The 11,805-nt window shown below is 37.7% G+C and overlaps 1 protein-coding gene across 1 annotated transcript; it reads right to left on the bottom strand.

Annotated features, from left to right (window-relative positions):
- Positions 1-3,171: 3,171 nt before the first annotated feature.
- Positions 3,172-11,671, bottom strand: LOC124144568 (ankyrin repeat domain-containing protein 40-like). Its single transcript, XM_046514042.2, has 4 exons — positions 11,462-11,671; positions 9,880-10,028; positions 8,941-9,102; positions 3,172-8,147 (listed from the first exon to the last, which is right to left on the bottom strand). Exons 1-4 carry the CDS (start codon positions 11,587-11,589, stop codon positions 7,837-7,839), a joined length of 750 nt encoding a protein of 249 aa, XP_046369998.1. The 5' UTR covers positions 11,590-11,671; the 3' UTR covers positions 3,172-7,836.
- Between the last annotated feature and the right edge of the window lie 134 nt (positions 11,672-11,805).

Genomic DNA, 11,805 nt, shown 5'->3' with positions numbered 1-11,805 from the left:
GCCTCACCTCGCCTTGCAGCACTGCTGAATCAAAACAGGACCCTATTACTTTGTGCTTGTCACAAGAGCCGACTAATGTCAGGATAAGCCTCCAGGCTCTGTGACTTGGACGCTTGCTGGTCAATGTGCCCCAGCAGTGTTGTTATACTTCATGGTGTCCCTGGTCCATAGGTCATGGTGTCACTGGTCCATACGTCATGGTGTCACTTGTCCATATGTCATGGTGTTCCTGGTCTATACGTCATGGTGTCACTTGTCCATACGTCATGGTGTCACTTGTCCATATGTCATGGTGTCACTTGTCCATATGTCATGGTGTTCCTGGTCTATACGTCATGGTGTCACTTGTCAAAACGTCATGGTGTCACTTGTCAAAACGTCATGGTGTCACTTGTCCATACGTCATGGTGTCACTTGTCCATACGTCATGGTGTCACTGGTCCATACATCATGGTGTCATATGTCATGGTGTTCCTGGTCCATACGTCATAGTGTTCCTGGTCCATACGTCATAGTGTCACTTGTCCATATGTCATGGTGTTCCTGGTCCATATGTCATGGTGTTCCTGGTCCATACGTCATGGTGTCCCTGGTCCATACATCATGGTGTCACTTGTCCATACCTCATGGTGTCCCTGGTCCATACGTCATGGTGTCACTTGTCCATACGTCATGGTGTTCCTGGTCCATACGTCATGGTGTCACTTGTCCATATGTCATGGTGTTCCTGGTCCATATGTCATGGTGTCACTTGTCCATATGTCATGGTGTTCCTGGTCCATATGTCATGGTGTCACTTGTCCATATGTCATGGTGTCACTTATCCATACGTCATGGTGTTCCTGGTCCGTATGTCATGGTGTCCCTGGTCCATACGTCATGGTGTCCCTGGTCCATACCTCATGGTGTCACTTGTCCATACCTCATGGTGACCCTGGTCCATACTTCATTATTTACAGGCTGCTGTATTATCATGCAGATTAAACAAAGCAGTGCAGCAGAACCTTATTCTGGTGGAATATGGATCTGGTCTCCATTATGAAGTATCCTTTTTCTGGAATATAACAAACTGGTACTTTTACAACAGAGTTTATTTGCAATGTTTACATTTCAGCTGCGAGTTCATCCCCTGCAAAATCCACTGTCATAATTCTCTCAGACCACAAAGTGTACCGTGCAATGCAGGAATATGCAGAATTGACCACTTTTGAACAACAATAAAATTGAAACATCAAGATCTACTAGCAAACAGGAAGCAGACCCTTCTCGCTTTGACTCTTGTACCTGATATACATATATTATGTATGTTAATACAAAGCTGTTACTCATCTTCAAAGTTTTGATTATGCATTCCACTTCACTACAAATATATATTATTTAAATCACATACATACATATGAAATGACAAATGAACATCTTATTTGCCCCATTAGGTATAAAATTTACTTTTCGTCAGCAGGATCCATCGGGGAATGAATATATATATACTTATGGACAGTAAAAAAGGAACATACTGGGAGTCCTTTGTTTGACCTGAACAGCCATATCTGTTGACGATGATTGTAGGTTTTTAGACATGTAGTGACATCAGATATTAACTGTTCACTGTGTTTTTGTATTTTGTTTCTGCCCCATAAGTACATGTTCCTCATCTTGTGCCATGACTACTGGGTATATTGATCACACATCTTTATAACCCCAGAGATTCAGCTTCAATGTTTCCAGTTACATTATTTACAAGCAGCAAGTTCACAAGCACATGAAGATGTCATCTAGAAAGTGTCACACAACCTAAACTATGTGTCTTCCCTTTAACACACTATTGTTTGGGCAGATCAGCTGGTACAATATTTCATGAATGACACAAAAATATAGAATGTAGAAAAACACAAATTTCAAAGTAGGCCTATAGGGGAGGAGTCATCACTTTTAAAGGTAATCAATATTTCACTACACGGTTTAAAAAAACCCTAAATGACCAAATCTGAAAGTAAATAATAAGGCAGATCCATTATATTGTTATCAATATATTATTTCATTGCTGAGCATCTACATCAAAAGGGAGTACCACTTGTTGAAACATTTGTTCTGTGTGGATATTCTTTTTAAAAAGCAAATTTCCGAATCAAGGACTTTTGATTGGCTTAAGAAACCATTCATCCTTCATTTAGACAGGGCTGTCAAAATTTGCTCAGGATTCATTTGACACCACCTTCTATTGACACTTCCAAGGCACTGTAGCTCACATGACTCCCTTAAATGATAGATCATTATAGAACTTTGAAAATCAACCGAACTTGATACCTGATAACAATAATATATCATCATGTTCATGTACGGTAATCATAAAAACCATTACAGAGGTTTGATATATTTTGATTCTTTATATTATAATGGAAGCAATCAGAAATCACTTTTTTTACTGAGATAGATACCTACAGACATATTTGTAATATGATCAATGTGATTTGTAATATAAAAGTATGTCAAGAATGTATAAAGTAAAAGAAAAAAGGTGGGAATATATCTTCATCTTGGGGTGGTTTTGAGAAATGGCAAGGACAATCAGTCAACCATTGTCATGTCACAACTATAGGTGAAACCCTGTAAAACCTGACTGTACCCTACTCAGTGACATTTTCTGGATTACCAATTTCCAGATTAAACAAGCATACAGTCGACGAAGTCATCTATATCCCCCCGCCAATTTTAACACGTTATGGTCCCAAAACAGGTAACTGACCCAACATTTCTCTTAGCCCATGTCCAAATAGCTGCAATGGAAATTCTAAAATAAACATTTCTAAAACTCCTCAATATCAAATGGCACCAGTTCAGTATGTGCTTTATACATAGACATGCAATGTTGGCAAGGAAATATTTCTGGCAATAATGCCCAGTAATACAAATTTCTAAAATTCATAAATAGCAAGGCAAAAATTCAGCATGTGTCTCATAGATGTGGATAATTCAATCCGGAAAGGAACTTGACACTAACGAACCTAAGTCCAACTTGTTGCCATGGAAACGTAAAAAATAATTTTTTAAAATATTCCTAAATAGCAAAAGGCACCAGTCTGACATAGACATACAAAGTTTCGTAGAGAAACATTTAACAGTTTCTCAGTTATGCTCCGGAAACGATTTCGGTATACACACTCGACACGCACACACGCACACGCACACGCACACACACACACACACACACACACACACACACACACGGAGAGACGGAAGGAACCCATTTCTATATCCCCCGCGAACTTTGTTGGGGCGGGGGATAAAAAAGCTGGGTACAAAGTAATGTCTCTTAGTCTATATATCCCCAACACAAATTGTGTTGGATAGCAGGGTGTCCAGTCTAACAGGGTTTCACCTATGCTGGTGCAAGTAATAATGGAGCAAAGCAGTAAAATAACAGAATCCTAACAATTTTCATAGAAGCATAACATTATGCAAAACCTGAGATATGTAAACATGACTATTATGCTGCTCATCACAATAACCACTCGTGAAATACTAAAACAAAGTCATGACAAAAATACAAAGTAAGGGGCCAAGAACATGAAGGTACTGTTATATTGCCAAAGCAGTTTTTCCATCATTTCTTTTTGCACTACCAGAAGGATATAAGCACCCCTTACATCGAACAAGAAATGTAAGAGAAACTGCTTTGACATAAACTGAAGTCTCCACAATCTGACTTCAATATTGGCAAAACATGAAATACTACCTCCATGACAAGAATTTTAAGCCACAAAAAAAGTGATTTTAATCCAAGAACACAAATATCGAGAGGCAGATCCAGGATTTAAAAAAAGTGTTGAACACTACACATATAAGATGTGCAAAATACATTCATGAAGAAATATCGGATGCCATGCTGAAAATTACACTGGAATACTGTGAGCATGTTTTAGAAACCCCATAGGTAGGATCATTCATACAAAGTTTCAGCTCCATCAACCTTTCAGTTTCAGAGATGTCAAAAATGTAAAAGTGAACAATGGAAGGGCGACCATAACGGACAACCAGATGAAGAAAGACGCACAATGACATACGCTCACTTGACTTTCAAGTCAGGTGAGCTAACAAAAACTCATGGATGGACTGATACAGGTTAACACTCAGTGTGTCTGAAATACAGTTGTGAGTGTGAGTGTGCATACCCCACTGTTACCAGTGATGCCATTGAGCAGCCTTGTTGTGTCATTGGACATGGTACAGACACTAGGGGTCGGCAGTGGGAGTAGGCAATGATAGCCAGGGAGAGCTGATGCCATCGAGGTATCCTGCCTATCCATACTCACAATGTCACCCGGGAATCCTAAAGTTATTTACATCACTAAACAACCGTAGGAACTTGGTGGTGATCTTTTGGAAAGGATTATTCTTTTATTCTATACATGGTAATTTGATAAAAATATACTCATCTTATATTCCATGGACATGTGACCAATGAAGAAGCAGGTTTGGATGAATGTTGCTTACTGGGTAGCTATTATACTTCAATTATAGCAGCACAATGCAGAATTTGGGAAGGAATATAGATTACTAAACAAGTCCCTGTTAGATATTGTGTTTATTAGAAGTGTATATACAAATGTTTCTAACGAGGGAAAGTGAGTCACATTTTGAAATACACTCGTAATAAAAACAAGGATGAGTGTTATTATGAAAATTATTGAAAATAGCTGGTGGTATAAGGGTGGCGTAGGAATACAACATTTGTAACTGATAATTCAACCATAGACTGTTCTCTCAAGGATTGACCTGGCTATAAAGTGTGCAGCTTTCTAATATGGGAAACGATAAAATAGCAATTTTAAATTTATGTTCATAATTGAATTATATACACAAACATAACCAAGTTCTGCACCAAAATCTGCATTCAACAGAAAATCTAGCTTTAAAGTCTAGCTTGACATCATGAGCACCGATCCAAGCAATTGGAATACGCTGACATACATCAACCAAGTCGACGAGCCTGGTCACCCGATGCTGCAGGTTGCCTTTTACGACAAGCATAGTCACCTCTTACAGCCAGCATAGGTTGCTGAAGACCTATTCTAACCCGGATCTTCACAGGTCTATCCATCTAGGAGTAGAGTCGATGTTGCAGAGTACAGCTGCACAGAGCTACCCATTCAAATGACCAGCTGATGACCAAAATAATCCTGTCTACACATGATGTTATTAAACACTGTTTAATAACGGTGTATTGTTATTAAGCAGTTGGCCTGTATGAGTGAGTAATAAAGCCCATTGTGACGCAGATCACAGGGGAAAAAAGGAGCATAGGAATGGTACTGACAGACCTAAGGATGCTAAGAGTATGAATCTGGGATTCATATCTACAACCAGAAGATCCTGTCATGGTAAAGGGACATAATTCTGCACACATCCTTAGACCAATAGGCAAACAGAGCCCCTCTCCCCATGCAGTAAAGAAATTACTAGAGTGTGGGCTGTGAGGCGTTGGAAAAGAGACATGCTTCCAGTTATTGAACCAACACAAATATTATGTTCTGACCCATATACATTTTCAATGATTAAATAAAATACTTGGTTCATGAAAATATACGTCAAGTACTACTAACTTTACAGCAGGTCCTTAACAGGTTGCATTTGTTTTTGTTTAAAAAAGCCTACTATATACACTTTTTTAAATAAAGAACCACAATTAGAACCACAAAATTACTTGTAATCGGTCTAGATCACATCACAGGGTTTGATCAAAGCTCATGGAAGCATCAGGGGTGGGAAGAAAGACATGCATACATTTTGCCCAAAACCAACAACACACATTTTAACAGAATACAACTAAAATACCTCTTTACATGACACAATATAATGACATCTAACTTTGACTTCAAATGTGTTAGATATACAATACACATGTCAGACATATAACATAAAACACAATTTTACTTAACATGGTCAAGGTTTGACACCGCTGTGTGACAACTCATGTGAACAGGATCCAAAATAGGACTGTAAATTAAGTAGTCATTGTAATATGAGGACGTGAGTCATTCATCACAGCATTGGTGCCAGTGACTAGTCATGGCTGCCAGTTTTGTATGATCAGTGCAGACATCAAATAAAAAAAATAATAGGTAAAACTGGGATGCAGTTTATCAATAAAAACAACACCATGAAGATATTCTTCAAATGAAAAGAAATATGTTCATAAATACTATAAACTCAGTGGTGTATGGAAATTCAGCTGATTAACAAAGTGTAACAAAGTGTAAAGTGTCCCATGCAAAGTAAATCAGCTTACAAAACACTGTTTGCTACCATATAGAAGACCCAGTATGCCTATGCTGTTATGTAATTATTCTCATGAAAACATTTTGATAACAATACATTAATATGAATTAATTTTTTCTCTTTCATTTCTGATATAACTCTGTTCATATTTGCTTGTTGCAACTGAAATCAGCCTCAAAGTGTGTCCCTATCATGTGATGCATCTTGTGTGTCTGTTTGATATCTCCAGTACAAAAGAAACAAAATCTACAAGAGAGCTATCCTTTACAAATCCAAGATACTAAAATTTGAGTTTAATTTTCTGCAATTAGACATGTATTAGTATTAGATGCATAAACTTGGTGTAAAAGACCTCATTTTAATGAGATTGACTGACTTGGCAGGGTTCAGCACTCTGACCCTTGGCAAAATAACAGACAAATAAACCATTTTCTGTGTTGGTTTCACTTTGAGAATGCTGTAAGTCTGATACAAAAGTGGAATAGATTGCAAAAATTCTAAACCTTGATTAGTTTTACAAGTATATTGTCAAACAATGCAAAAACAAACATGAATTGAACACATTAAAAGTCAGCCAGATACAAACAGAACTCGTTTGTGAAAAGTGATAAGCTGTAAAATTAGCAATAAACTTGTACAACAGTTAATATAAAGAATTGATGACAAAGGTACATTTGAAAGACAATCATTTAAAAACAACAATATTTCTAACATGACCTTTTCGAATTAGCTACAAAGAACCCTCTTTTCTGTGAAAACACATGCCAGTACTATTTTCAGCACTTTGATAATAGCATCAGTCAACATTCTTATAATATTAACCACTACTGAGGAGATGACTATTAAATAAATGGCATTATTAATTGTTTCAATAATCTAGAAACAGTGAGTGAGTGAGTATGGTTTTACGCCGCTTTTAGCAATATTCCAGCAATATCACGGCGGGGGACACCAGAAATGGGCTTCACACATTGTACCCATGTCGGGAATCGAACCCGGGTCTTCGGCGTGACGAGCGAACGCTTTAACCACTAGGCTACCCGACCGCCCCAATCTAGAAACAGATGTGCTTCATAAATGAGACAGTATCACATTTCCTATTCCCATTTAACAAGAGGAGTAAATTTGACTATTCTCAGTTTCAAACATATCCTAGCTAAAGGTCCAATAGTTTCTTCTTTAATTTGTGGTCTACACCATTCTTGCCCCATATTCAGTTTCCAACTTGAGCCAGTTGTCTGAAGCCTGAGTTATTTTTTTCCGTATTGAAAGCTCAGCACATGATAGCCCACATAGTAACAGTTAAAACAATTACAAAAGTCACCCATAGATTAGTTCAGTCTGAAGAGTTTGGCTCAGACTGCATATCTATTCAGCATGAGAGGAATAACAGCTACTTGAAGCAAAACTAGTAGTGCATATAACTGATAAAACTCACTGATACGCATTCGTGACAAAGGCTATTAGGGATGAAAAACCCTTATACACCTCAAAAGTGGTGTAAATGTTTTGTAAACAATTCTTCTGTACATTTTTAGATGTAAAAACAAATCTCACAAATCAGTACAAAATTTGTTCTGATCTGATGCCTGGACTTCCTGAATATCCATAGTTTCGGGACGATGCACTTACAGCCTTGTTTGTGAGGACAAGTTCCAAGGCTTGGAAATCAACAAGACGACGGACATCTTTATCTTTTCGAACAACGGTGTCGGGCAACTTGCGGATCTTGTGTACAAGTCTTCTTTCCACACCAAGCTCAGCACACAACAAATTTAGTAGTGCCTCATATGTCAGCATATTCTTGTCCAGCTCTACTTCAATAAAGTCTCTGTCATCAGAATTGGCCAAGCGAGCCTTAAAGACCAGCTCTGTAAAGAGATACCAAATCATTTTTAGCACACAATACTTACCCAGAAACAAATACATCATGAATTTGCTAGACTTAATGTTTATGCCATATGAACCACCCCGAATTCTAGTGTATTTTGTTTGCTTTGTAGACCAATCTTCAGCAAAGCCACCCAAATAAACAAAACCTAGTAATTAATGAATGAGTGAGTATGGTTTTTCACAATATTCCAGCAATATCATGCAGGGGACACCAGAAATAGACTTCACAGCATGACGGGTGAATGCTTTAACCACTAGGCTACCCCACTGCCCATAGTAATAAATGGTCCCAATCTAAACATACAAACACACTAATCAGAATATGCTTGTACTTGTATTATTAAAGCTGCAAATAGCTAAAGGTGAAAGGATACATCAGTGCACCAGTGCATCGTGAGTTTTCAATCGCTAATATGATACACGATACATTATTTTTCTGTATCAATACAAGGCGATACACTTGCTAAAATACATTACTGCTCTTTTAATGACCCCTTGCGTTTTTGTCAGTCAAAAATTGCAAAATGTGTTCACTACTAAAAATAGCCACAACGAACATGTGTCAACCAGGTAATGTCTCCTTTTGAACCTGCTCTGAAATATTCAGTCAAGACATTTCCATGTGATTTGACGCAAATATGCATATCACGATATGTATCGCATCGTGACCTTCCTGCACCGTTTCCCCACTACAAATAGCTGGAAAAAGCTGCTTCAGCTATAAACAACACTAATATAGACATCGCTGTGATAAGGAAAGAGTGGTCTGACCATTGTCTCCCTGTCCTGCATGGTTAGTGACAACTGGAGTGCTGGCCATGAGGGTGTGGTTGGAATCCACACTCCTGCTCTTGCTGTGTGGAAAGGGTGGGTTTTGTAGATAACTGGGAGTGATGGGCAGGTTAGACTGACTCTGTGGCACATCTCCTGAAGCTGGAAATGACCGTCATAATAAATGAAAGGGTTAGCAAGTTTGTATGTCATGTGTTTTCATTAACTATAAAAGGTTAAACCATACAACAGAAAATATAGGTATCTTATTTCACATACTCCTGTGTTATATAAATTTAGCCAACCCCAATCCTATTATGCCTATTTTCCCAACTATTAAATGAGAAATAATGGATGGATTAGAAGGAACAGACATACTGGTATATAAATACATGTATATTAAAATAAATCAAATAAAGATCAGAACTCATTGTTCAGGTTTTGTTCTAAAACTTAAAAACAAAACATCTAAGTGATGATGTGTTACTAAATTCAGGCTTTCTCACAGCTCTTTGTTTGTGATAACTTACAGTTTAGAGCCTAAGCATTAAGCTTTATTACTTAAACATGTTAACCAGGGGGTTCAGAGGGTTTTGACACACTAACATATTGAAAATATTAACCCTCCCCTAATGCTTGCCATATTTTTGGATGATGCCCCCGCCTTCACCCTCCATGTCATTTGATTCATAACCCTCCTTGAAAAGACAAGATTCAGGATCTTCCACAAACATGTGTATGTCTCCCATGCAGTGTTTGAAATAAAAACAATTGCCAGGCTGCCATCAGGATCAACAGACTTGAGAAGCTGCAGGTCTTTACTAAATTTAAGGACCCTACAGTTTTGATACCATGAGATCGACAAGAGATCTACCTGCCATGGGCACTATTCGAACCACATACCCACACTAACACTATCATAAATAACTGGTCCCTTACCGCCAAGCAACAGTCTGATGTCCTGGTTGTTAGTAAGATTTTCTGCGATTTGTCCTTCATTGGTTCGGATAGTGTGGTCTGCACCATGATCCATTAGATACTTCACAACAGACACATGGTTTCTCTTGGCTCCCCAATGCAGGGCAGTCCTGTTGGGTGTCAAGAAGCAAACTTACATGATGCATAATGATGTATTTTGTACAATTAAGAAACCTTAAAAAAAATTGGAACAACATTTCCAACAGTTTTTGATGGGCTTGATATCATACAATCAGGCCACATGTCTTAACCACCTGATCCTCAACATGACACATTATCACTAATTAGTGTGTTGTTTGTTGTTTAGTGTCGCAGATCAGCAATATTCCAGAAATATGATGGTATCCTGTAAATAATCAAGTCGGAACCAGACAAACCAGTGATGAATATTATGAGCAGCAACCATGTTGTAGGGGTACGTTTACACACCATTAACCAAGTCACCAAGCCTAGTTACTCAATCCATTCAGTCGCTTCTTACGACTAGCAATGGTGTGTTGGGGACATATTCTACCCAGGGTCCCCACAGGAAGGAAGGAAAAACAGAGGGACACAGACACTACTCAAATCTATGTCACTCACATTTCATGGCAGACGATACAATAATACAATGTAGAATAATTTCAAAATTTTCACTGTGTTTCACTGATCAAACAAATTTTGAAGTTAAAAGTGTTCAGGTTTCTAAATGAAATAAAAATTTAGATAATGGAGAATCTACCAAATAATCACTTTTTCTTTGCTATACATCCAAAAACCCACAGACCCTAAATGATGTACACTAAACAATAATTTCCTAATTATGAGTCATGTCTGTCACAGGGATTATGGAACAGAGGTATGTAAACAATAATTACCATCCACTTAAGTATGTCACATCTCAGGCTTGCCCATGAGCTTTCCCCAAGAATGAAAAATGATGTAGTTTGTTAATGTGAAGGGTAACTCAACTAATATTATCTTAATCATGAAATAACACTAGGGTATCCATTTGTTTTCATGAGCCTCTAAAAAATTATATATTTCTGTTTCTCTTTCTCATAACCCTCACTCAGAAACTATCATTCTTTTAGGGACTCTTCCTTCACTCTCTTCTGGCCTGCCTCCCCCAAACTGGTAAATGACAAGCTGTCATTAAATTTCCAACAGTCAGTCCACGTGTACAACTAACACACAATGTTGTTTTCATGTGATGTTTTGTTGTTATGAGAGGCTTTTATGTATCAGCAACAGTTTTATAAAAAACAAAATAAACGTCTCCTGCATTTATCTTGACAGTTTGTCAATTCATTATTCACAATTTACAATCTCCACAGTAACCACTCCTTTTAAAAGCAAATTAGGATGGCAATCCCTGTACACACATTTTATTGCACAAAAAATGCTGACTTATGAAGAGATGGTTGTCATTCAGGTTCTATCTATGAGTGAACTGCAGTATTTGCAGCAAAAGTCATGAGTATACTCGATATGAATATGATATTATTGGCTGCCAAACAATCATGTGTGGTCTTACACCAGCTAGATTTCTTATTTCACTTACCAACCATTCATGCTATTTGCATTGTTGATATCAATTCTTTGGGATTCGATTAAATTTTGTATAGTGTCTATGTCACCAATACATGCTGCTTCACGCAGTCTTTCTCCGAGTTCTTTAATGGGATCCATATTTATAGCTAAAAAACTGTACACGTTTCAGCAGGTGCGCGTCTGCTAGCAATGCAGGAAACGGAAGCACTTCAGACACATACTCTTAATCCAGGACAATATTAGGCAAAAACAATATTTGGTTGGCTAAAAACATTAAAAAATCATACTATTTAAGGCAATATTTTGTAAAATATATTACTATAAATCGCATTTATTCAAACGCTATCAAAGGCA

Source organism: Haliotis rufescens, unplaced genomic scaffold (genome assembly GCF_023055435.1).
Source record: "Haliotis rufescens isolate VD_foot unplaced genomic scaffold, xgHalRufe1.0.p SCAF_11, whole genome shotgun sequence".
NCBI classification, from domain to species: Eukaryota; Metazoa; Mollusca; class Gastropoda; order Lepetellida; family Haliotidae; genus Haliotis; species Haliotis rufescens.
This window is presented reverse-complemented; position numbering and strand designations above follow the sequence as displayed.